Here is a 27,198-nt window from a genome sequence, read left to right on the forward strand (position 1 = left end):
GAGAGGAAGGTAGGGGGGAAGGTACAGGGGGGAGGTACGGGGGAAGAGGGGGAGTGGAAAGGGGAAGAGGATGGGGGAAGAGGGGGGAGAGGATGGGGGAAGAGGGGGGAGAGGATCAGGGAAGAGGGGGGAGAGGATCAGGGAAGAGGGGGGAGAGGATCAGGGAAGAGGGGGGAGGGGGAAGGGGAAGAGGGGGAGGGGGAAGGTACGGGGAAGAGGGGGGAGAGGATCGGGGAAGAGGGAAGAAGGAGGGGAAGGGGAGAGAGGCTCGAGGTAAGGGGAAGAGGGGGAGGAGAGGAAGATTGAGTAGGGGGCATCATAAAGAGAGAATAATAGATAAGGATAAAGAGACAGAGAACGATAAAAAGAGAAATATAAGAGAGGGAGAAGATAAAAAGTGAGAGGATGATTAAAAGAGAAGGAAAGATAAAAGGAAAGAGAAAGATAAAAAGTGAGAGAAAGAACATAGAGAGAAAGATAAAAAGAGAAAGAGCTGAAGAACCAAAAACCTAAAACAGATACAAAACATAGAAACAAAGAAAAAATAAAGAATAAAAACAAACAAACAAACAAACAAGACCAGAACAAAAAGAAATAAAAAAAACGAGAGCAAAAGCCAACAGAACCGCTGGTCTTCGCTGCGTCAATCTGATCTTTGACCTCCAACCCGTCTGACCTCTGACCTCTGACCTCTGGCGCCCATCGGATCTGCATCTCCCGACATCTTGTTCGAGAGCGTTTCGAGTCTCGTTATACTAGTGAGGATTTACATGAGGAGAGTCTAGAGAGAGAGAGCTTAGTGGTTGAGGAAGATTTATATATCTATATATAGATGGAGAGATAGATAGATAGAGATCGATAGATTGAGATATATATATAAATAGAGAGATAGATGGAGATCGATAGATTGAGATATTGATATATATATAGATAGAGAGATAGATGGAGATCGATAGATTGAGATATATATAGATAGATAGAGAGATAGATGGAGATCGATAGACTGAGATATTGAGATATATATAGATAACGAGATAGATGGAGATCGATAGATTGAGATATGTATATAGATAAATTGATAGAGAGAAATCGCTCGATAGATAAAAAATAATAAAAATAAAGAGAAAACATTTCTTTTATGCACTTCATCAGTATTACAGAACCAAATTATACCATATCGGTATCCAGATTCTGATACTACTTATTAAATGTATATACTACGTAAATTCCTCCCTTTTCTTTCTACTTCCTTCTCCCTCATTTTTTTTTCCCTCTTCTTCTTTCTGCTTTCCTCTCCTTCCATATTAATTCCGTTTCCCTCTCCTTTTCTTATTCTCCCTCTCCTTCATCTCATCTTCATCTCATCTTCTCCCCGTCTCACGTACCTTTTCCCTTCTTTTTCCTACCTCCTTTTCGCCTTGTCTCCCTTATCTCGTTTCCTGTTCTCGCCGTGTCTTCCTCTCTCTTCATTCTTATTCTCCCTCTTCTTTCCCTCTTCTCCCCGTCTCTCTCATCTCCTTCCCTCTTCCACCAACCTCTCTTTCTCTCTTCCCCTCTCCCTCCTCTTGTTCTTCTCTCCATTCTTTACTCATAGCCCTTCTTTCTACTTGTTCGTCTCCCCACCTTTTTTTCTCTTCTCTTCCCTTCCCTCTTCATTCCCATCCTTTCTTCCCCCCTGTTCTTCTATCCCTTCCCCTTCCCCTTCCCCTTCCTCCCCTCTCCCCCCTTCCTACTTCCCTCCCCTAGAGATTTACGAGACAAAATCGCCGCTAAAAGGGATGGGGGTGGGGGTGAGGGGGGGGGCTGATTTATCCTCCCCTGATGCTTCTAGAATAATCTTTCGGGGAGTTAAAACGGGAATGAAGAATGGCGGAGGGAGAGGGGGGGGGGGGGTACGAAAAGAATAAGAGAATAAGAATAAGAAGATAATAAAAATAGGCGAAGAATAAGAAGATAATAAAAATAGATGATGAATAAGGAGAGAAGAAGAAAATGAAAAAAGTGAAAAAAAGGAAATTAAAGAAAGAAAACAAGTGAAACGAATCGAGGTTTATGCAAGACCCATTCCATTCAAAGAACACAGCCTTCTAGCACAGATAAAGGTCAATGCAACGCTCCCAATCTCAAGAAAAAGGTCAAGGCGACGCATAAGGCCACCTAGGATGCTGGAAGGCCATTCAATCCCTCTCCCTCCCTCCCCTACTTCTTCCCTCCCTCTCTTCCTTTCTCCTTCCCTCCCTCTCTTTCTTTCTCCCTATCTCCCTTCCTTCCTTTCTCCCTCCCTCCCTTCCATCCTCTCCCCCCCAACCCCCTCCCCTTCCATTCTCTCTCCTCCTCAACCCCCTACCTTCCTATCATCTCTTCCCCCCCAACCCCATCCCATCCTCCCTCTCCCCCTAACCCCCTCCCTCCCATCCTCCCTCTCTCCCCCCCAATCCCAACCCCCTCCCTCCCATCCTCTCTTACCCCCCCCAGGCCCCCTCCCTCCCATCCTCCCTCTCTCCCGCACATCCTTCTGTCCGTTCCAGCAGTACAAGATTACGGCTCCGCCCAATGACCTTGATTCGACAGGGCGATGAACACGACCTTGATTGATTTCGTGTCCTTGAGTTCGACCTGAGAAGTGACCCAGGAATAAACGCGGGCGGTGACCTTGGGCGACGTCGGGGCGGGCGGAATGTGATGCGCTTGAACCGTAATATCTTGGTGTACATACATCAAAATACTTTAGACACACACAGGCACAGGCGCGCGCGCACACACACACACACACATTCGTACCTCCACATCTACAAACATAGAAGCATCTCAAAATCTCAAAATCACAAACCTTTAACTAGCAAACCACGTGCCCCCCAAAAACATGTCAAGAACAAGTAGCCAGAAAACCCCGCCCACTCATCCACGTGACGTAAACAAACAAGCCATCCGCCAATCAAGTCTTACTCTAATTCTTACACGTGTTTTAAATTAAATGATAAGTCTCGCCGCTCAATCGTCAATTGCACCACAACTATGACAAATCCACCACAATCATTGCTCCGTTGCCGACGTAATATGCAATATATTACGTCGATGCGTAATAACAATTTATAACACAACAGCCAGTTGGCGATCGATGGCACGCTGCAATACTCCTGGGTGGCGTGAGACCCGTCGGTTATCACGGCCATTGTTGCAAAACTGTGGGGTTGTGGTGATGGTGGAAGACAGGGATGGGTGGTGGTGGGTGGTAGCGGTGGGTGGAAGCCAGGGGATGGTAGGTGGTAGAAGACGGAAGACAGGGGATGGTAGGTGGTGGAAGACAGGGATGGGTGATGGTGGGTGGCAGCGGTAGTTGATAGGGTGATAATAATCAACTTTAAATAAAATAAAAACAATAAAAATCACAACAGCACCACCACCATCGCCATCACCATAGGATTAAATCGTGTCTATTCAGCGGCTGATCCTAAAATGGAGATCCAATACAATCCTAATCCCTATGTAAATCAATGGCACGCCACCGCATAAAACAGTTCAAAATCATGGTAATTTCTTTTAATATCCGCCAGTCGTAAAAACAAATCAATTACATTTCTCCCTAATTAATGTCAAAATGTAAAAGCCAATTAATTGAATCCAATCTTAAATCATCAATAATCATAAAACCGATAAATAAATAAAATAAAAAATACAAGTATAAATACATAAATCATATCATCAAACAAAAGTAAACAAAGGCATCAACACAACACAAGAATTTCCCAAACAAAGGTAATACCCAAATGGAATAAGTAAACAAATAGATAAAAAATAAAATATTTACTGAATAGAGAATGCACACACAACATCAATAAGAAATATGAGAGATATATACCTCAATACAATACAAAATAATACGCTACGAATCACTTTACAAACAAGATAACTCAAATTAAAAAAAAATAGAATAAAAGAAAAGAGGAAGAAGAAAGAACAACAAAAAACACGAACAATGCCGACTACCTCCCAAATAAACCTAAGGAGTAACACTTACCGTAAAGGCTAACAGCGGTTCTAAATGCTAACAAAACCGTCTTTATGACTAGTCACTTAAATAACGCCAACAATAGACGACAGACAGCGCTATAAAACAAAGAAGGAAGGAGAGAAATAAAACAAGAGGAGAGAACAAACAAAAGGAAAGGCAAGGAACAAAAAAAAGATCTATAGAAAGAGAACATAGAGGCAAACGATTATAAATAAAAACAACAATACCAACAATAGTAATGATAATAATGCTAATGATAACAATAACAACAACAATAATAAAAAGACGAACTCCCCTTAACCCAATCCCCATGAACTCTTCCCCCCCTCCCCACCCCCAGTTCCCCCACCCCTTCAACACTCTCATCTTCCCCCCACATTCTCTTCCTCTCCTACAACCCAACTCTCTGCCCTCTACCCCAATTACCCCATCCTGACCCCCTCTCCTCCTCCTCCTCCTCCTCCTCCTCCTCCTCCTCCTCCTCCTCCTCCTCCTCCTCCTCCTCCTCCCCCCATCCCACACCTAAGTGGATCATTTCCCTGTGGAAGACACGCTCGCTCTCCACATGAAACGCCGAGACGCACATGCGAAGATGATAAAAGAGGAGATGGCGACGAAGAAGACGAAGACATAGAGGAGAAGGCGTCACAGAAGACGATGGCGATAATAAAGACGACGATGATAATAAATACAATATTAATGACGGTGACGATACTGAAGATGATGCAAATGGCAATGACGATGGAGATAATGAAGACGATGGTATTGACGAAGACGGCAATGAAGAAGACGGTGATAATGACGAAGACGATGATGATGGCGACGAAAACGACAATGACGAAGACGAATGAGGGTTGAGATTGAAAAAAAAGGGGAGAGGTAAGACAGAGTGAGTGACAAGAGATGAATGTGAAGGGATTAGCAGCACTGAGAAGAGGATGAGGGGAGAGAGAGAGAGAGAGAGAGAGAGAGAGAGAGAGAGAGAGAGAGAGAGAGAGAGAGAGAGAGAGAGAGAGAGAGAGAGAGAGAGAGAGAGAGAGAGAGAGAGAGAGAGAGAGAGAGAGAGAGAGAGAGGGAAAAAAAGAGAGAGAGAGAGAATGGAAAGAGAGAAAAAAAATATATATATACGTGAGTTACGGTGAAAAGGCGAGGGAATAAGAGAAAGTACCAGAGAAAAAATAATAAAAAAGAGTAGTGAAGGGTAAAGAAAAAAGAAACACGACTATATAAAAAGAGAACAAGTAAAACCCAAGACAACAAGGACGAAGAACAAGAAAGACAAAAAAGACAAGAAAGACAAGAAAGACAAGAAAAGCAAAACCTCTTGTAACCCCCCTGTGCACACCCCGCCCACCCAGCCATAAAGAGGAACAACACGACGCCTCTGAGGGTAAACTTAAATACCATCCCCGGGGCCATAAGGAGGAAGAAGAATGGCTGGACAACACGCTCGCAAGAAGAAGAAGAAGAAAAAGAGGGAAGAGGGAAGAGGGGGAGAGGACGAGAAAGGAAGAGGGAAGAGGGAAAGGGGGGATAGGAAGAGAAGGGAAGAGGGAAAGGGGGGATAGGAAGAGAAGGGAAGAGGGAAAGGGGGGAGAAGGAGAGAGAATGAGAGAGAGGGAGAGAAAAAGAGAGAGGGAGAAAAGACGAGAGGGGGAGAGGGAAAGAGGGAGAGAGGCAGAGAGAAAGGGAGAGGAGAGAGATATGAGAGAAAGCACAAGAGAGAGATAGAAGGAGAAAGTAAAACAAAGGGAGGAGAAGAAGAAAGGCACAACTCTATTAGGCCAATTACCTGGTCGATTCGTATTGGGGGGAAGGGGGGAAAAGGGGGAAAGGGGGAAAAGGGGGAAAGGGGGAAAGGGGGGAAGAGGAATACAGTTCTATGACGCAATCCAGCTACAGGTCGCGCTATCATATTTGCATGCATATTAAAACCCCCGCAGACGGAGCTGTTCGACCCTACCTGGCCTTGCACAATGTCCCGCTGCTGTTGTCTCACATCAGCCCCATTCTCTCTCTCTCTCTCTCTCTCTCTCTCTCTCTCTCTCTCTCTCTCTCTCTCTCTCTCTCTCTCTCTCTCTCTCTATCTCTGTCTCTCTCTCTCTATCTCTGTCTCTCTCTCTGTCTCTCTCTCTCTCTCTCTCTCTCTCTATATATATATATATATATATATATATATATATATTTCTCTCTCTATTTCTTTCTCTTGCCTTTTCTCTCTCTTCATTTTTTCTTCTCTCTCTCTTTTTCACTCTTTCTCTTTCCATTCCATGTCTCTTTCTCTTCCCTTTGCTCCCCCCACTTCCATCTCTAGTAAAGATAAGATCAAAGAAAAAAAAGACAACAGAGGAGAAAAACAGAAAAGAAGAGAAAAGAAGAGAAGAAAGACGAGAAAAGAAGAGAAGAAAAAAGAGAAGAGAAGAGAAGAAAAACGAGAAAAGAAGAGAAGAAAAAAGAGAAGAGAAGAGAAGAAAAACGAGAAAAGAAAAAAGAAAAGAAGAGAAGAAAGAAGAGAAGAAAAAAGAGAAGAGAAGAGACGAAAAACGAGAGAAGAAGAAAAGAAAAAAGAAAAGAAGAGAAGAAAAAAGAGAAAAGAAGAGAAGAAAAAAACAACGGAGAAGAGAAGCGACCCCCCCCCATAAAAAAATAATAATAAATAAAAAATCCAAGAAGACAAGAGGCGAGGACAGTGATTCCCACGCATCACCTCAGCTGAAGCAACAACTACAATGCCTTCATCTTTCAGGATTACAAGGACACAAACAAAGACAGACGGGCTGAACAAACACAAGGAATCCTCCTCCTTCGACTTTTTGCTGACATTCTTCTCCTTATTGTTATTCTTTTTTTTTCCATGTCTTTCTCTTTATTGAAATGGTCGAGGGAATTGAAAAATGGCAAGAGAGATGGGGGGGAGGAGGAGGGAGGGAGGGAGGGAGGAGGGGGGGCGGGAGTGAGGAAGGAAGGGAGGGAGAGGGAGAAGGAGAAAGAGAAGGAGAGAGAGAGAGGAAAGACGGAAGGAGATAGAGAGAGGGGAGAAAGAGAAGATATGAACCGACAGCAGTGGAAACAAAGGGAGGGGGACGAGAAAGATGAGATCCAAAGAGGAAAGGGAAAGAGCTAAAGGGGTCGGAGGACAATGTCAGTCGGTTACGGTGCCAACAACAACAACAAAAAAACAACAACAAACCTATAAATAAGTCCTTACAAAACGGGAATACCAGATTTACCTTAAACGAAGAAGAAAATGAAGATGATGACGAAGACGAAGACGGCGAAGTAGAAGAGGAAAAAGAAGCAGAAGGTGACGAAGACGACGAACAAGAAGAGGAAGAAAAAGCAGAAGATGACGAAGACGGCGAAGACGAAGAAGAAAAAAAATAAATAAATAAGAAGAAAAGGAAGAAGAAGAAGAAGAAAAGGAAGAAGAAGAAGAAGAAGAAGAAGAAGAAGAAGAAAAAAAAGAAGACGGAGAAGTATAAGTAGAAGAAGTAGAAGAAGAAACAATGGAAAATGGAAGGGGTGAATGAAACGACGAAGCAAAACAAAAGAGAACGAATCTGACACCGATCAATCAAAGTCTGGAACGTCCGAACACCGCTGGCACGAAGCCAAGGCCACTCGAAAGGTGAGAACATGAACGCTTCTTTTTTCTTTTTGTTAAGAGGGGGGAGGGGTGGCAATATTGGATGTAGTTTTACTTGATTTGAATAAACATGCGGGATTAGGCTTGTACAAGGGATGTTAAATGAATAGACTAATAATTCTTAATTCCCTCACGCACGCACGCGCACGCACACACGCACCCACACGATCACACGATTACAAAACCATTTAACGAACAATAAAGCAACTCAAAGAGGTCTGCATTATCAAGCTCTCCATCGTAAATCCCATATAAGGAAGAATCTAACGCCATTGGCTAGACAATAAGTATTAAGCCTATTGAAACCATTTTAGGACGCTGATTGGCCACGCAGTTCAACCAATCACAGCCTCGGATTTGGTGACCATTTTTTTTAATGAAAAAAAGTAGCGTTTTTAACATGACAATGTTGAGACACTTCTAATGAAGTAGAAGACGTACAGTTTATGAAGAGAAACGAGATACAATAAGAGAGATAATGAAGTTAAAAGCGAAATTAATAAAGTAAAACGGAACTAGAATGGAATCGAAGACAATAATAGAGAGAGAACGATAGAGAGATAGATAGATAGATAGATAGAGAGAGAGTCAGCAAGCGAGCGAGCGTGCGAGTGACTAAGAGATAGAAAGGTAATCAAAACAAACGACAATATATATATATATATATATATATACGAAAACACAACAAGGAGAAAAGAGAGAATGAGAGGCTGCCACCAAACTCTCTATTACATAAGCATTACTATCTCAATTACGAAGAATTATGGCAAAAATAACAACACAAGGAGCACTGCCAAAAGGAACGAGGAAGGGAAAATAAAGAGACAAGTTTGATATAATTGATAAAAAAAAATAAAAATCAACAAAACCAAACCAAACGAAAGAAGGAGCAAAATAAAGCATGGGGATCGACAAACGGAAGAGGAAGTAGAAGAAAACCGTCAGACCGTCAGTCAGCTGATGAGAGAAACGATCATTTCCAACCTGCTAATGGACTTTGGTCAGGGAATCATACACGAAACATGTAAGAAAGAGAAAGAAAGAAAGAAAGAAAGAAAGAAAGAAGAGAGAGGGAGCGAGAGAGTGGGGGAGTGGAGGAGAGGAGGGAGAGAGAGAGTGAGAGAGACAGAGAGAGAGAGAGACAGAGAGAGAGAGAGAGAGAAAGAGTGAGAGAGATAGAGTGAGGAGAGAAGGACAAAGAAGGAGGCAATAGGGAAGGACATGAAGAAAGTGAAAGAGGAGATGATGACAAAAACGACCAGGCGACGTGACAAAAGAAGAAGAAGAAAAAAAAAAAAAGCTGAAGGAGAGAAGGGGAAGTGAAATGAGAAAAAGAAAGAGAATAAGAAATAGAGTGAAGAGGAGACGCGGGATAAAGGCAAAAAAAAAAAAAAAAAAAGGAAGTGAAGGGAGATGGAATATTCCCTGAGCTGGCGAAAGGCGCATAATCAAGACAAAATCACATCAAGCTGGGACAGGAAGGAACTGTCGCCTGCCTGCCTGCCTGCCCCCCCCGCCCCCCCCCCCCCCCCCCCCCTCCCTCTCCTCCCCCCCCCCCTCTCTCTCTCTCTCTCTCTCTCTCTCTCTCTCTCTCTCTCTCTCTCTCTCTCTCTCTCTCTCTCTCTCTCTCTCTCTCTCTCTCTCTCTCGTTCATCGCCATAGATCCATCCTCTCCTCCACATTCGCGCCTTGTTTCTTTCGAATATTTCTTTTTCTTCCTCCTTATCCTCCTCCACCAACACCCCCACGCCCATCATCCCCTCCTCCTCCTCCTCCTCCTCCTTCTAAGGTCACCCTAAGCAGCTCATCATCATAATCAAGAGATTAATTTTCTGGTTTCATTATAATATGATAACATCGGGGAAAAGGGGAAGGGGAGAGTGAGTGTGAGAGGATGAGGGTGAGGAGGAGAGAGGGAGAGAGGGAGAGGAGAGAGGGAGAGGAGGAGAGACGGAGAGAAAGGATGAGGGAGAGAGGGAGAGGAGGAGAGAGGGAGAGAGGGGGAGAGGGAGAGGAGGAGAGAGGGAGAGGAGGAGAGATGGAGAGAGGGAGAGGAGGAGAGATGGAGGGAGGGAGGGAGAGAGAGGGAGAGAGAAATAGAGTGGGAGAGAGAACGAGAGAACGAGAGAACGAGAGAAAGAGAGAAAGAGAAGGAGATAGAAGGAGAGATATAGATAGATCATCCTTACCACCATCACAATCATCATCACCATTTCCATCACGATTACCATCATCATGAACCCTCATCCTGGTAGTAAGCTCCCTCCCCTCTCCCCCCGACACCCCCACTACCCCTTTCTGCGCCTCTTCCCTGTCCTCCAAGCTCCCCATAAAAGAGTTTACTGCTTGAGCATCCCCCAACCCGGAAAAAAGAGAAAAAGGATATATATATATATATATATATATATATATATATATATATATATATATATGTGTGTGTGTGTGTGTGTGTGTGTGTGTGTGTGTGTGTGTGTGTGTGTGTGTGTGTGTGTGTGTGTGTGTGTGTGTGTGTGTGTGCGTGCGTGCGTGTGTGTATTGTATGTATAAATGTATATATGTATATTATATATATATATATATATATATATATATATATATATGTATGTGTTGTGTGTGTGTATGTGTGTGTGTGTGAGAGAGAGAGAGAGAGAGAGAGAGAGAGAGAGAGAAAGAGAGAGACCCTAGTTATTCATTTCGTGATTTATCTTCACTCATTCTATGTTTTCATTGCATATACTTCTTTCCCTGCTTGCCTGCTCGCATTTTTGTTAGTGTCTGTCTGTCTCTGAATAACCCTAAAACAAATGATAATTAAAAGCCTCAAGAGGGAGAAGAAGAAAGAGAAACGTAGAGGAAGAAAAAAGAAAAAAAAGAAAAAAGGAGATGAAATAAAATAAGAGACGAAGAAGAAGAGAGAGAGAGAGACCGGAGACTGAAATTTCTGGATTGTGCTCAGTGACTCGGTCCCAGGAATTATTCCAGAAACTTCCCGAACTCGCCTGGAAACGGTCTTTGGAGAATTCGGTTGCCGGAGTCATATTCCAGGGCCATTTTTCCATATCAGAGTCTCACTGGATTAAGATCTAGCCATATTACACTGGGGGAAAGACTGAGGCTAAAGGAAGGAGGGAAGGAGGAGAGGGAGGGAGGGAGGGAGGGAGGGAGGAAGGAGAGGGAGGGAGGAAAAGAGGAGGTAGAGGGAGAAAGGAGGGAGAGGGGAAAAGGGGGTAGAAGGAGGGGGAAGGAAAAGGAGAGAAGGGAACGAGAGGGAGAGGAGAAAGAGAGAGAGAGAAGAGGAGAAAGAGATAAACACAGACAGAAAAGAAAAGAACAAAAAAATATACGTTAGTGATGACGAAGGAGGGGGAGGAGGAGGAGGAGGAGGAGGAGGAGGAGGAGGAGGAGGAGGAGGGAGAGGAGAGAGAGAGAGAGAGAGAGAGAGAGAGAGAGAGAGAGAGAGAGAGAGAGAGAGAGAGAGAGAGAGAGAGAGAGAGAGAGAGAGAGAGAGAGAGAGAGAGAGAGAGGCAGTTCTGCAGGGTTTACTTTTGGAATCAGTGGGTGAGGAGGAGACCAAGAGATGGGTGGAAGTGGGCGTGGAGGTCAGCGAGAGTGGTGGGTGACTTTACCTTTCTTTCTTATTGCCTACTGGATTTTACTGCTCCTGGGTTATGGGGAGTAGTCGTGCCTCGCTGAATTTCTCTTCCCTTTTATCAGACTTATCCCGGATTTGTCTCTCTCTCTTTTTTTCCTTCTTTTTTTCTCCCCTCTTTTGTTTCTCCCATCACTCCCACATTCTTCTTCTTCTTTCCCTTTCACCCTCTCATTATCTCTCTCTCTCCCTCACTTTCTCTCTTCCTTGTTCCTCTCCTTCCCCTTCTTTCTTCATCTCACTCTTTCTTTCTTTCTCGCTCTATCTTACTCAATTATTTATTGTCTTTGTTACCTTCCTTTCTCTAATTACATTTTCCAGTGTTCTTGCAACCGGATTTTCAGACGCACACATCACAACTTATTCTCATCCTCTTTCTCTCCCTTTTATCACCTCTCTCTCTCTCTCTCTCTCTCTCTCAACTCTTCTTAATATCCATACAAACATCTTTCTTTTCCTCTCGGGCTTATACTCTCACTCTCTCTCTCTCTCTCTCTCCCCCTCCCCCTCTTACAAACCACGAATCCCAAACATACAAGACAACACACATACACCCAAATAATAATAATAATAATAATAATAATAATAATAATAATAATAAATAAATAGCAATAAAAAAAATGACCCAATAACATCAACTTCCTCGAGACTAAGGATCGGATCAAGAGGAGGAGCGCAGCCGGAGCGCCCCGTGTATATGGCCTCACGCAATCGCCCGTGGCATATATAATTACCCAGCTGATGGAACTCGCCAAGGGACCGAGAGGAACGAATGATAATAATGTGGAAGTGAGAGAGAAAGGATGGGGGAGGTGGGGGGGGGAAGTGAGAGAGAAAGGGGGGGGGAGGGGGGGGGGGGGGAGAGAGAGAGAAAGGGTGGGGGAGGTGGGGAGGGGGGAAGTGAGAGAGAAAGGGTGGGGGAGGTGGGGGAGGAGGGAGAGAGAAAGGGTGGGGGAGGGGGGGGGGAGGGAGAGGGAAAGGGTGGGGGAGGTGGGCGGGGGGAAGTGAGAGAGAAAGGGTGGGGGAGGTGGTGGGGGGGAAGTGAGAGAGAAAGGGTGGGGGAGGTGGTGGGGGGAGTGAGAGAGAAAGGGTGGGGGAGGTGGGGGGGAAGTGAGAGAGAAAGGGTGGGGGAGGTGGGGAGGGGGGGAAGTGAGAGAGAAAGGGTGGGGGAGGTGGGGAGGGGGGGAAGTGAGAGAGAAAGGGTGAGGGAGGTGGGGAGGGGGGGAAGTGAGAGAGAAAGGGTGGGGGAGGTGGGGGGGGGGGAGTGAGAGAGAAAGGGTGGGGGAGGGGGAGGGTGGGAGGGAGGCTGTAAGTGTTATGTGTTTGTATGCATATATCTGTGTATCTATGTAGGTATGTATGTGTATATGTATTTTTTATCCGAGGTAGTTCGTTTCTAATTACATTGTCTTTATCTATGTATATATGTGCACGTGTGTGTGTGTGTGTGTGTGTGTGTGTGTGTGTGTGTGTGTGTGTGTGTGTGTGTGTGTGTGTGTGTGTGTGCATGCATGTCTGTGTGCGTGTGCATGTCTCTGTGTGTGCGTGTGCATGTATGTGTGCGTGTGCATGTATGTGTGCGTGTGCATGTATGTGTGCGTGTGCATGTATGTGTACGTGTGCATGTATGTGTACGTGTGCATGTATGTGTACGTGTGCTCTCTCTCTCTCTCTCTCTCTCTCTTTCTCTTTCTCTCTCCCTCTCTCTATCTCTCTCTCTCTCACACACACACACACACACACACACACACACAAAAGTTCAGCAACATATTCCATAACCTATTACTTAACTTCGAACAAACCTGCACCTTGGCCCAGTTATGAAATCAGGCAAGACAACTCCGTGGATTTTTCCCCATAAACTTCATGATGCTCCAATCCATCTGAGTGACAGAACTCGGAAGTCTCGTAATTTTGAAATCCTTATCCGTGTGGTTTCCACGTGTCAGATATGATAAATTAAAAAAAGAAAGAAAATAAAAATACGGAATAAGAAGAAAAAGTAATATACACGTATATAACCCACCCACATGTACATGAATCAAAAGATACAAATCATCACGGGCGCCACCATATTTCTCTCCAGACGCCGAGACGGGGGGCGACGGGCGGGGTAAGCAGCAGAGGATCGGCCAGGGAGGGGAGGGGAGGGGGGGAGGTGACCGGGCTCCTGAAGCTGCCCCTTCGCCCCTTTGGATCACGACGAAGGTACCGGAAGGCAGACGGCGGGGGCGGGGGCGGGGGCGCGGGCGAGAGGAGGACGGGCGGGCGGGCCAACATTCGCATCGCAACCACACCTTTAACCACAGCTTGATCTCTCTTAGCCCTCCCACCCACCCACTCACCCTCGACCCCTCACCCTCCAATATCCATCCCCCTCCTCCCCTTTTTTTTCCCCTTCCCCTCCCCCTTCCCTCCCCTCCCCATCATACACGAGTCTATAAATAGCACCTCCTCGCTGGACACCCTCAGATGACCCCTTACATCTCTTTAGGGGAATATTACATTATCGTACACCTCGGGCGAAATAGAGAGAGAGAAAGAGGGGGGGGGGGCATGCAGGTTGCCAGAGGCGCGACGACCTGCCTACCGTCATGCAGCGAGGGGAGACGGCACGGCACGCCCACTTCGGCTCACTGCAAATGGTATTGAGGTCCCTTGCGAGTGCCAGCAGGCCGTCGCACGCACACCCACGCACAGGGTGACAATTCTAGCACGCAATACATATTTACGCACATCAAGCAGTCTCGTGTTTGATCTATCGCATAAATCAGTCATGGACATTGCGCCCGTGTCAATACAAAGGGGCCTTCGTTACTGTCTTGCCGTAGAGATGTCTTGCTCTCGTGTGTCGCTCTCTGTCTTAGCCCCTTTACTTGCATTCACTTTCTTTTTCAATTCTTGCTCATTTTTTTCTAACCCTCCCTTTCTTCCTATACCACCTCTCCCTCTCCCTCTTCTTATCCCCCTCATCCATCTTCTTCCTCTCTTCCCATACCACCACTTTTCCTCTCCCTCTCCCCCTCCATTTCCTCTTCCTGTCCCTTCCCACTCTTCTCAAACCACCTCTTCCTCTTCTTCCCCTCTCTTCCCACGCCACCTCTTCCTGGAAAAGAAGAGGGAGAGAGAGAGAGGGAGAGAGGGAGAGAGAGAGAGAGAGAGAGAGAGAAACCCAAAACGTCGAAAAAGTGGCTGAGAAAATAGATGTGCAGCAGGGAAAGAGGGAAAGAGAGGAGAGAGAAGGGGAGAGGAAGAGGTAGAGGTAGAGAGTGGAAGAGAGGAGAGGACAGAGGAGGAGACCGAGAGGGATAGGAGAGAGGAAACAGAGGAGGAGAGAGGAAAGGGAGAGAGAGAGAGACCGACCGACCTTAATGGATCTTGTCCTCCTAACTCCCAGAACGTTCCAGTGACCTCTTGCTTGTGTCATATTTTACTGAACCTTTCTCAATTGCCTCACCGCCTCTACTCATATCTATATTCTACTCTTCTCACGAAATCTAATGATACAAAGAGTTTGCACTTGTTCTCTCCTCAACTTTCTCATCTTTAAATGATATTCGCATATCCTTTCTCTCTCTCTCTCTATCCCTCCCTGCTTCTCTCTCTCCCTCCCTGCTTCTCTCTCTCTTTCTCTCTCCCTGCTTTCTCACTCTCTCTCTCTCTCATGTCCATGTAGTTTCCCCCTTCATCCATTGTGTGGTGGGCAGCGAGCGACATTTTCCGTGTTGGCAAAGTGCCAGTGTAGCAGCGCCCCCCCCCCCAACCCCGCCCACACCCCAGCTCCTCCTCACCCGCCCGCCCCCTACCCCTCCCACTTTCCCTCTCTCCTTCCTCTCCCTGCATATCTTCCCTCCTCATCGACACTTCCCTCTCCCTCAGCAGCCAGTAGCCTCCCTCCTCCCCCTTACCCCCACCCTGTCTCTCAGAGCTCGCTTCCCCTCAATTTCCTCGTCTTCTCCTCGTAGAATACTTCCCCTCTGCTCTTTTCCCTAGACGCTTACTAACAAGGGGGAGTGGCGTTGGGTAAGGGGGTAAGGGGGTTAGGGGGCAGGGGGGATAGGAGGGCGGCGTCTCTTTGACAACACTTACGTATCTTTACGAAGTGTTTTTCCCATTCATTTTATTCTTTTCATTCATCCTCTTCCTATTTTTTTTTTTTTTTTTATCTTTCCTAAACCATCGGAAGTACTAATTCCGGAAACGCGGTGGATGCCAAGGTTATATGGAGATTATAGAGATATCTTGTCTTGTGCTTTTGGGTTTCATTTTCGGAGTGAGGAAAAAACACTTCCTGTCGAGAGTACATTCGGGGAAACAAACAACAACGGCTAGGATGAGCCTCACCCCCCCTCCCCCCACCCCTCGCTCTTCCTCACATCTTCTCTCTTCCTCTTCCTCCCGTTACCCCTCTTTCTTTCTCTTCCTCTCCCCCTTCGAGGTCCTTTTTGTCTGTAAATTCTCTCTCTCTCTCTCTCTCTCTCTCTCCACAAAACCACTGATCAATAATAAGCGAGTAAATTCGTCTCTCATTCCTCACGTTGGCCGAAAGGGAAGAGGGAGGAATGACGTCATGCCATGACAAATTGGTTTCATACTCCCTACTTGTACTCCAACTCCTACTCCTTCAACTCCTATTGCTACTCCTCCACCCCCTCCTCCTCCTACTCCTCCAACTCCTATTGCTACTCCTCCACCCCCTCCTCCTCCAACTCCTATTGCTATTCCTCCATCCCCTCCTCCCACGCGTCCTTGTCTACATCCGTCGATCCTAAACGCCTCCTAAGGACTCCCGCCGAACAGATCCTCTCGCAGCATCCTTAGAGACACTCCATTTATCAAAACCCCGAATCCAACCCCTACCCCCCGCCCACACCACCATAAACTCCAACCCATCCCTTACCCCAGGGTCCCTTTACGATAATCAATAACCCTTCACCCCTACAACACCCCCATCTCATCCCCTACAACTTCCCTAACCATTATTACAGCACCCTTTTCTCATCCTTATAACCCCTACTAACACACTTAACATACCTCTCTTACCCCTGCAAACCCCCACTCACCCCTAAAAATAACTCACCCTTACAATACCTGCAACCCCCTGTCACCCTTACAAAACCCCTTTCTTACCCTTACAAACAACCTCATACCCCTACAACATCCTTCTCACCCTTACAACACACTCACATCCCCCCTCTCACCCCTCCAACCCCTGTGGCTGGATAAGGGAAGACTAACAGATTATATGGACCTAATCCCCCGACTGAGCCAGTGTATATCTGCGGACAAACCAATTCGCCGAACGACTGGCTAATCTTTTCTGCCTCGATTAGGTTGATGGACTGTTTATTCATCCTACAAGCGTCTGATCAAACCAATTCGCCGAACGACTGGCTAATCTTTTCTGCCTCGATTAGGTTGATGGACTGTTTATTCATGCTACAAGCGTCTGATCAAACCAATTTGCGAAACGACTGGCTAATCTTCTCTACCTCGATTAGGTTGATGGACTGTTTATTCATCCTACAAGCGTCTGATCAAACCAATTCGCGAAACGACTGGCTAATCTTCTCTACCTCGATTAGGTTGATGGACTGTCTATTCGTCCTACAAGCGTCTGATCAAACCAATTCGCGAAACGACTGGCTAATCTTTTCTGCCTCGATTAGGTTGATGGACTGTTTTTTTTATCCCAAAGGCGTCTGGTCAAAACATCTGGTCAGTCAAACCTAGCGGCTCTCGTAGGCCTAAACAGTCTCAGAAATAACAAGTGTTTGTTACAAAACTATGGAAAAATATACTTTGAGGGGGGGGGGGATAAGGGAGAAAAGGGAGGAGAGGAAGAGTGGGCTAGGGAGAGAGGGAGAGGGATAGGGAGAGAGGGAGAGGGATAGGGAGAGAGGGAGAGGGAGAGTGGGATAGGGAGGGAGAAAGGGAGATGGGGTGAGGGAGATAGTATGCGTGTGTAAGAGTGAGTGTGTGAGTGAATGTGTGCAAGAGTGTGAATATGTGCGTGAGTGTGTAAAAGACAAAAAGATAAGAAAACAAAACACCAGTGGGCGGGAGGAATTACCTTCTCCTGACCCTTCCCAGCGCCCAGTCAGAAAGAAGCATCAGGTCAGCCAGGCTGGCGACCGTGTTTTGGTCCTGCTGGTGACGTCATCAACATCAACAGAATCTGATGGCGGCGTTGGCTTGCTTCCAGAGCATGTTATCTGCATCGTTCACATTGTATTCTCCCTTCCCCTCTTCCACCCCCTATCCCCTACCCCCCCATATGGCACAGATATCACAGAGTGCCATCTAAACCCCGAGAGCAGGCACTCCGACCCCTTTTCACCCCTACGACACGCGCCCGAAAGCAGACAATCAGCACTATCGACGCCAACTTACCAGTTTCCTTCCGCATTGTGGTTATGCATTCCACCGAAGATCGGACACTATTACCATACGCGTCTAAAACGACTCGATATTCCGGCGGTGCAATCCTACCCCTACCCCCCCTCTCCCTCTCTCTCTCTCTCTCTTTTCTTCCCCTCCCCCCTCCCCCCCATCTCCAACTGCATAGGAAAAAGTGTCATAATGGCAAGTCGATGTCGCTGGAATGCAACCTGGATCATATATATCCCGGGGTTGTACTGAGTGAACTCCAGTCTGAACATGTGATCTTGCATATGTATCAAGAGTATAAAAATCACTGGTTTAAATCCTCTTCTGTCTTTATTGATATGCAGCTTAACTACCATGTGCCCTTTCTCTCTCTCTCTCTCTCTGTGTCTTCTTTTTCCTCAACTATCTTTTTACCCCCTCTCCCCCTCTTCTCTTTCTCTTCTTTTCTCCTTTCTCACTTATCTTCTTCCTTTCTCATACTCTTCCCCCCCTCTCTCCTCTCTTCTTTCACTCCAACTCACCTTCATCCCTTCTCGAAGCTTCTTATTTCATGTTTCCCCTTCTCTTTCCCTCCCTCGCCCCCCCCCCAACCCCCAACCCCAACGCTCTGGCCGCCCTACGTCATCCACGCCCGTGTCCCTCGACTTGCACCTTTAACTCGTGTACAGCATGAGGGCACATGCACACATACACCTCTTCAACGGAAGGAGCCTGCCCACGCAACTTGCCTGAGAATCGTCTCTCTCCCTTTCTTTCCCTTTCTCTCTCTCTCTCTCTCTCTCTCAACACATTCTCTTTCTCTCTTTCTCTCAACACATTCTCATTCTCTCAATCTCTCTCTCTCTCTCTCTCTCTCTCAACACATTCTCATTCTCTCAATCTCTCTATAACTCTCTCGCTCCCTTGAGCTCTCTCATGCAATCGAAAAGAAGATGGTGCACTTATTATTTTCTTTAATTAGTGCCTTAATGAATCCCGTCCCTTCATTGTATAACAATTAACGATACCGTAAGACTCCACTTGGCATTCCTTTGCTAATGAGAGTTTCCGAAACTCCTTTGCTCTTCTTCACAAATTATGCAAGGCTGTGTGAGAAGAAGTTCTTGTCTTTTAACAACTTTATTAAAGGCCATTTGATAATCTACAGAATACCGAGCTCGCAGCTAAAATGCAACCAGAATTAAGAAAATATACATTAAATTAACTGTACAATAACTGGCGCTGCATCATATCACGCGTTACCTTTCGGGCGAAGGGTTTGTTCTACACTTTTTTTTTCTTTTTTTTTAAAGCTTTATTCGCGTCACTCCGAGAGGCCGACCTTCCGCCTGACCTCCGCCCACGTGGAGGCGGCGATGGCCTTGGCCCTGGCGGCGCCCAGATCAAGGAGGCCGACGAGGTGCGCCTTGTCCTCCAGGAGCCGCGTCAGCTCCCCTCGGACGGGCCGCAGGTGCTCGATCACCACGTCCGCCACCAGGAGCTTGTACTGGCCGGTGTCTTTGCCCTCCCACTGGGCGCGGATCTGGTCGTAGGAGAGGCCCGCGATGGCGCTGTGGATCGTCATGAGGTTGGAGACGCCCGGCCGCGCCTCGGGGTCGTAGTACACCGCCGACGTGCAGTCCGTCACCGCCTTCTTCATCTTCTCGAGGATCTGGTCGGGCGTGTCGGTGAGCTCGATCCTGCTCTTGGGGTCGGCCTCGCTCTTCGACATCTTCTTGGTGGGCTGGCGGAGGCTGCGGAGGCGCCCCGTCGAGTCGTCGTATACCATGGAGTGCGGCAGCTGGAAGGTGCGCCCGTACTTGTTGTTGAACACCCGGGCCAGGTGGGCGGCCAGCTGGATGTGCTGCAGCTGGTCCTCGCCCACCGGCACATGGGTGGCGCGGTACAGCAGGATGTCGGCGGCCTGCAGCACGGGGTACACGTACAGGCCGAGGGGCACCTCCTTGAGGGCGGCCGACTTCTCCTTGTACTGCGGCAGGTGGCCCAGGCGGGCGAGGGTAGTGAGGCAGCCCAGCACCCAGTTGAGCTGGGCGTGCTCAGACACCCGCGATTGCTGGAAGAGCACGGCGCGGGCGGGGTCGATGCCGCACGCGATCAGGGAAGCAGCCATGTTGAGGATCTGTGAGTGCAGGGTGCTGGGGTCCTGCGGGAGCGTGATGGAGTGCAGGTCGACCACGGAGAAGATGACGTTGTGGCCCTGCTCCTGCAGCTCCACCCAGCGCCGCACCGCCCCGAAGTAGTTCCCCAGGTGCAGCACGCCCGTGGGCTGGATCCCTGAGAAGATGGTCTTCTTGGGCGGCGGGGGCGGCTGAGGCCCGTCGGCTGAGGCGTTCGCGGCGCCCCTGGAACCGCCTTCTGTGTGTAAAAACCTCCCTCTGGAGAGATAACCCTGGACATGGAACTGGCACCGGGGGGATACAAAGGCCAAGGGGAAGCCAAGGGCGCGGCATTCCTGCTGCGCCACCGCCCGCGCCGCCGCCGCCAGTCTCCTCCGGGGCAACATCCTCCTACTTGTTCCTGCTTCTCCTTGCTTCTTCCTGCTGAAGACATGATGCTCTACTTAACACTCGTAACACTCACTGGGTTAGTAGCACCGCCACTGTCCACACTGTTAACACCACTTATTTACAGTACCTCACCAGCCCTTTTCCGTCTGCTTGCCTGCTCGCGTGCTTGCTACTAGCAGCACCGTTTCCAATCACCGTTTCCAATTAGCACTATCAATACACCACGCCCACCTACCGGGTCTAAAACACAGCATTTTGTCAATCATCTGCCACTCTTAATCAATCTTATCGAGTGCGAGTGTAAGAAGCGATAAGGGCTTAAAGATAACAGCTGTTGGGAGTCGAACGTCGCGGATTTAATAATCCTTACGATGCGAGAAGATACTCCCTCCCGCCACCCACCGTCCGTCCCTCCGCATGACGCAATACCCTTCTCGAAGGAATAACTCCTACCCAACGAGCAAACAAACAAACGCATCATAAAAACAAACACGCTCAAGATCTGCCGGGTCGAGTTACGACTTCCCAGCGACACGTCATCGGCTCAGCTGATCGTCTGACACGGGCAAGTGGCAGCTGTGTCAGGTATGCGTGTCAGTTTTTCGTAATTCTGCGGCGCTGGATCGGATTCCAAGCCAGCACCGGGGTCGTCTCCCGCTGCGCCACCAACAGGAGAGTTTCCCGTTCGAGGAACAAAAACGGGGATTTAGCGTCTGTTGATGTTGGGCTGTATGGGGGTCCCGTGTGTGTGTGTGTGTGTGTGTGTGTGTGTGTGTGTGTGTGTGTGTGTGTGTGTGTGTGTGTGTGTGTGTGTGTGTGTGTGTGTGTGTGTGTCTGTGTGTGTGTGTGTGTTTGTCAGTGTGTGTGTGTGTGTGTGTGTGTGTGTGTGTGTGTGTGTGTCAGTGTGTGTGTGTGTCTGTCTGTGTATGTGTGTCTGTCTGTGTCTGTGTGTGTGTGTGTGTGTGTGTGTGTGTGTGTGTGTGTGTGTGTGTGTGTGTGTGTGTGTGTGTGTGTGTGTGTGTGTGTGTGTGTGTGTGTGTGTGTGTGTGTGTGTGTGTGTGTGTGTGTGTGTCTATGTGTGTGTGTGTGTGTGTGTGTGTGTGTCTGTGTGTGTGTGTGTCTATGTGTGTGTGTGTCTATGTGTGTGTGAGTGTCTATGTGTGTGTGAGTGTCTATGTGTGTGTGTGTGTGTGTCTATGTGTGTGTGAGTGTCTATGTGTGTGTGAGTGTCTATGTGTGTGTGAGTGTCTATGTGTGTGTGAGTGTCTATGTGTGTGTGAGTGTCTATGTGTGTGTGAGTGTCTATGTGTGTGTGAGTGTCTATGTGTGTGTGAGTGTCTATGTGTGTGTGAGTGTCTATGTGTGTGTGAGTGTCTATGTGTGTGTGTGTCTATGTGTGTGTGAGTGTCTATGTGTGTGTGTGCGTCTCTGTGTGTATGCGCAAACATGAATGTGTAAACATGTGTTCAAATAATGTGTTGACCTACATGTATGTATATCAAAGTACACATGCATACGTAGTCCCAACCTCGAGCTCCGAAATTTACGATCACCATGCATACCATCACGACTTTCGAAACAAAAATGACGCCAGACACATATAGCGCACCACAGCTGATGCATGATGTCACGCATGAATATCCCATGAATGTCTGCTATGTGCAGAAGCATGTACGGTGTTGTATACATCCACATGAATCGTGAGTTCCTGATAAGTCATGACGTCATTTATGCATGGCAAAGACTGTTCATGTTGTGGATGCCTAACGCACATACATGACATTATGACCTTCAGTCTTGCAATGCACATGCTGCATGTACATATGACGTCATGGCCTTCCGAAGAAGTCCATTATCAACCATGCATGGCACAATAACCTTCTAAAAAAAGACTTGTAATCCCACTGTGCAAGGCATCATGACCTAGGTATGCATGTTGGGTTGCATGAAACACCGAAACACAAGACCACAATACATGAGAGAGAGAGAGGCTGCCGTTAGCCAGTGTGCCTATTCCCTTTACAGTTGAATGGAAAGAAAGAAAAGGGGGGGATGGAGAAGGAGAGGGGGAGGGAGAAGGGGAGGGAGAAGGGGAGGGAGAGGGAGGGAGTGTAATAATACCTAACAAAAAAACGAAGGAGAAATACAAAAGAAAAGAATCGAAAGAAAGAAGGAAAGGAGAGGGAAAAAACGCTATTTTGGGGGTGAGCACGAACATCGCACACAGCCGGAGAAGCTTCCAGAAGACTTTAACCCCGCAACCACTCTCGAAACAATCAGATTTCGCCGCTCATGTAGAACCAACGGACGAGGCTGGATATGAGTCGGATATGATACGAAGGAGAAGGAGAGGGAGGCAGACAGAGAGGAAGTAGCAGAGAGGGAGAAGGAGAAAGAAGCAGAGTGGAGATGGGAGACAGACAGAGAGGAGGAAGAAAAGAGGGAGAATAACTTATGAGAAATAACCAAAATCCATGTCATTTCACACCAATCTGCCCTTTCCCCTTCCTGCCTCGAGTCCCTCACGCTAAAACAAAACAAAAAACAAACTCATTTTGAAAAAAACAAAAACAAAACCGAAGCGTTCCGAATAACACTACCCCTTGTCGGCGAGTTCCACAAAAGTCGGTGCGATTTCAAGCGAACGTATCAACACGGGCTCCTCCCCCCGCCTCTCCCTCCATGACCTCCTCCTCCTCCCTGCATTGACCCCTCCCCCTCCCCCTCCATCCCCGCGGAGAGAAGAGAAAAAAAAAACGGATCACGAGATACCATAATCCATTACGTTATCATTTCTCCCGGAGTCAGTCTATCGCCACATACATACACATCCCACACCCATCTACTTCCCAACAAAAATGATAGAACACAGCGGCTCTCCCAAAGCCACATTCATGCTCCGTCTAAATGAAACAGGGACACGCCCCCTCGCTGCTCCGCACATGCGCAAATTCACATCACCACCACCACCCCTTATCCCCCACTGCATCCTCTACCCTCTACCCGCTCCCCTCCCTCCCTCTCCCCCCTTCTCCCCAACGCGTGTGACGAGACTTCCCGAAATCTGTTTGCAGACTCATCCCCCCCCCCCATCCCGTCATCCCTTCCCCTCGGAAGCATAGAGCCGAAAAGATGAGTAACCTTAATAAATCCCCGTCGGCTGTTTACTCATTCAGTTTATTCAGATTCAATGGGGGGGTTGGGGGGTTACAGATCAATCACTGGCATCTCCTTTTGACAACGATCCTCTGGAAGGGTTTCTGTCAGTATATAGACATGATGTGACGATACATAATACACAAGGAGTGCCGTAGCATGAGTTGCATAGCGGACACTCTAAGCCGGGGTACACTTCACAGCACACTTTTTTTAAAACTGATTAGTGACTTACAGGTTTTGTACTATCAACTGTAAGATTTCACATGAATGCTTATAGAAAACAAAAGGGCTACATACGGACGTTGTCTGTATTATATCATATTGTCTTAACTAAACAAATTCATATTAATAAAAGGCATAAAACAAATTAAAGTCATAAATCTCTTCAGCCTGTTCGTGTTCTAGATGCAAGCCAACAGACTATTCACGCTCTAGAAAGCTTATTCATGTTCTGCAACATGTCAACAGGCAGGCTGTTCATGTTCTAGAAACATGTCAACAGGCAGGCTGTTCATGTTCTAGAAACATGTCAACAGGCAGGCTGTTCATGTTCTAGAAACATGTCAACAGGCAGGCTGTTCATGTTCTAGAAACATGTCAACAGGCAGGCTGTTCATGTTCTAGAAACATGTCAACAGGCAGGCTGTTCATGTTCTAGAAACATGTCAACAGGCAGGCTGTTCATGTTCTAGAAACATGTCGACAGGCAGGCTGTTCATGTTCTAGAAACATGTCAACAGGCAGGCTGTTCATGTTCTAGAAACATGTCAACAGGCAGGCTGTTCATGTTCTAGAAACATGTCAACAGGCAGGCTGTTCATGTTCTAGAAACATGTCAACAGGCAGGCTGTTCATGTTCTAGAAACATGTCAACAGGCAGGCTGTTCATGTTCTAGAAACATGTCAACAGGCAGGCTGTTCATGTTCTAGAAACATGTCAACAGGCAGGCTGTTCATGTTCTAGAAACATGTCAACAGGCAGGCTGTTCATGTTCTAGAAACATGTCAACAGGCAGGCTGTTCATGTTCTGGAACATGTCAACAGGCAGGCTGTTCATGTTCTAGAAACATGTCAACAGGCAGGCTGTTCATGTTCTGGAACATGTCAACAGGCAGGCTGTTCATGTTCTAGAAACATGTCAACAGGCAGGCTGTTCATGTTCTAGAAACATGTCAACAGGCAGGCTGTTCATGTTCTAGAAACATGTCAACAGGCAGGCTGTTCATGTTCTGCAACATGTCAACAGGCAGGCTGTTCATGTTCTGCAACATGTCAACAGGCAGGCTGTTCATGTTCTAGAAACATGTCAACAGGCAGGCTGTTCATGTTCTGCAACATGTCAACAGGCAGGCTGTTCATGTTCTGCAACATGTCAACAGGCAGGCTGTTCATGTTCTGCAACATGTCAACAGGCAGGCTGTTCATGTTCTGCAACATGTCAACAGGCAGGCTGTTCATGTTCTGCAACATGTCAACAGGCAGGCTGTTCATGTTCTGCAACATGTCAACAGGCAGGCTGTTCATGTTCTGCAACATGTCAACAGGCAGGCTGTTCATGTTCTGCAACATGTCAACAGGCAGGCTGTTCATGTTCTGGAACATGTCAACAGGCAGGCTGTTCATGTTCTAGAAACATGTCAACAGGCAGGCTGTTCATGTTCTGGAACATGTCAACAGGCAGGCTGTTCATGTTCTGGAACATGTCAACAGGCAGGCTGTTCATGTTCTGGAACATGTCAACAGGCAGGCTGTTCATGTTCTGGAACATGTCAACAGGCAGGCTGTTCATGTTCTGGAACATGTCAACAGGCAGGCTGTTCATGTTCTGCAACATGTCAACAGGCAGGCTGTTCATGTTCTGCAACATGTCAACAGGCAGGCTGTTCATGTTCTGGAACATGTCAACAGGCAGGCTGTTCATGTTCTGGAACATGTCAACAGGAAGGCTGTTCATGTTCTGGAACATGTCAACAGGAAGGCTGTTCATGTTCTGGAACATGTCAACAGGAAGGCTGTTCATGTTCTGGAACATGTCAACAGGAAGGCTGCTCATGTTCTGGAACATGTCAACAGGAAGGCTGTTCATGTTCTGGAACATGTCAACAGGCAGGCTGCTCTTGTTCTGGAACATGCCAGACAATCACACAGTCAGACTGTTCCAGACAATCACATCAGGTTGCTCTAGAACATAATAGATTATTCTAGGACATGCAAAGAATGCATTTACTGCCAAGTCATGAGTTTGCACAAGAACACATTTCAGCCTGTATAAAAAGAAGCCATTGTCCTGTAGAAGGATAAATTGCCTGTACCAAGAAAAGTTAGCTCCTTGGGGATTCAAAATGCTGTGTGCTTGTGCATGTCTCATGCCTTCAGAAGAGCTGGTCACCAGCATACGTTTTAAGGAGAATGCTAATATTAGCTCAGGTTTAATCCATAAATATCATTGATCCAATAATCAAATGCCAATAAATAGCGTTGCTCGGTGGGTCGTTCATGTTAAACAATTTTGGTTTCATCAAATACAATTCAAATGATAAAGCTTTGAAATTACATAATGATAATGTTATTGTAAATTTCTGTAGGGACACAGCAAAAATGAAAAATAAAAATATCCGCCTTTTTTTTTTCTCTCTGTTTGCTACGATTCCCTTTCCTTTTTGTCACAGCAGTATCGGAGAGAAATAGCTGCAACCTTTGCCATTCCTGTTTTGTTTCACTTGAATAATAAAAATTATAATTAGTCCATTTATAATGCTGTCCCTTGTGAGGACAGCACAAAACTCCTGAAAATGGTTTGGTAAAATAAAATAATAGCAATATATAAATAATAAATAAATATACAATCTATTCTACTTATATCCCCTCTAAAAAAAAAAGATAATCAGCAGCGGTGTAATCAATACCGTCTGAATCGCACGCATTAATATCCCTCAATAATAATTACGTAATTAACTTGTAATTCCATGTAAAAACACCATAGCTCCTTTTTGTTGCCCCAGACACACCAGATGTGACATACACTGGCCAGCTTTGAAATATGCCGCTACATACAGCGATTAAAAATATTTTGTTTTCAAAATACACCGTGACTTAGTGAGCACAGAAATCACGAGAATATTGTGATAAAATAAATATAGTTTCACATGTCCCTTGATTTTTTCCCCCTTTTTTCATCTAAGTAACATGAACAAGAATCTCACTACCTCTCACACGTTCCCTTTCACCTCAGATGAACAACATGAATCTCACTATCACCCACGACCCTTAAACCATGAAACAGCTCAATAAAAAATAGGACAAAAATCTAACCTCAATCAAAACCTGTCCTATAGGCCTACCTCCCCCACCCCCCTCCTGGCGTCGGCACCCAATATCACACCGCTTATCTCAGCCATATATACAGCTACATATCGCACAAACACACAACCTTACACTCTACTCACATGATATAATAATCATGATAACCCCAAAGACTGAATGTGCAATGTGTAGGTCACGCCCACCTTTTGTGAGATGAGTAAATAAGATCAATGAATGAATCGCTCGGAGCCGCCCTTAGATCTCCCCTGTGTCAAACGCAAAGGCGGTCATAACAGCCCAACGAGGACCTTACACTTCACCTGCTTGGGCCCCGGAGTGGAAAGACGACGTAAAATACTCACTGTTGGGTGTGGAGGAACGAGAGGAGAGTTTTTGCACACAAAGGGACTCCGTTATCGATCGCACGCCTTCCCCTCCTGGCAGACGACGCACTTCTGAGCTCACACGTAAAGGCCGTTCCAATAACACGTTCTTTCGTAGAAAGGAATGCTATTTGTGATATTTTTGCTA

At 46.8% G+C, this 27,198-nt stretch overlaps 2 protein-coding genes across 5 annotated transcripts in view; both read right to left on the reverse strand.

The window, feature by feature from the left end:
* LOC122245021 (synaptosomal-associated protein 25) overlaps positions 1 to 27,116 on the reverse strand; it is a 103,655-nt gene extending 76,539 nt beyond the window's left edge. For 2 of the 3 annotated variants that reach the window (XM_086532102.1, XM_086532101.1), the window contains exon 1: positions 27,030 to 27,103. The gene's annotated coding sequence lies outside the window, so the exon portion shown is untranslated. Of the gene's footprint in view, positions 1 to 27,029 lie in introns of all 3 variants that reach the window. The other variant, XM_086532103.1, reaches the window with a different exon arrangement.
* Positions 18,798 to 27,153, reverse strand: TrpRS-m (Tryptophanyl-tRNA synthetase, mitochondrial). 2 transcript variants are annotated; one of them, XM_043002910.2, is made up of 2 exons: positions 27,030 to 27,153; positions 18,798 to 20,234 (listed from the first exon to the last, which is right to left on the reverse strand). In XM_043002910.2, the coding sequence occupies exon 2, from the start codon at positions 20,198 to 20,200 to the stop codon at positions 19,001 to 19,003; it is 1,200 nt and encodes a 399-aa protein (XP_042858844.1). In that variant the 5' UTR covers positions 20,201 to 20,234; positions 27,030 to 27,153; the 3' UTR covers positions 18,798 to 19,000. The 2 variants fall into 2 exon arrangements, with proteins under 2 accessions (XP_042858844.1, XP_042858784.1); XM_043002850.2 differs by having other exon boundaries at positions 18,798 to 20,237; positions 27,030 to 27,136.
* Positions 27,154 to 27,198: the final 45 nt, after the last annotated feature.

This window comes from Penaeus japonicus, unplaced genomic scaffold, assembly GCF_977035675.1.
Source record: "Penaeus japonicus unplaced genomic scaffold, GWHDUDI00000001_assembly GWHDUDI00000037, whole genome shotgun sequence".
Lineage (NCBI taxonomy): Eukaryota > Metazoa > Arthropoda > Malacostraca > Decapoda > Penaeidae > Penaeus > Penaeus japonicus.

Coding starts and splice junctions, on each gene's coding strand:
- TrpRS-m (XM_043002910.2), bottom strand. CDS start 20,200: ATGTTGCCCCGGAGGAGACTGGCGGCGGCGGCGCGGGCGGTGGCGCAG.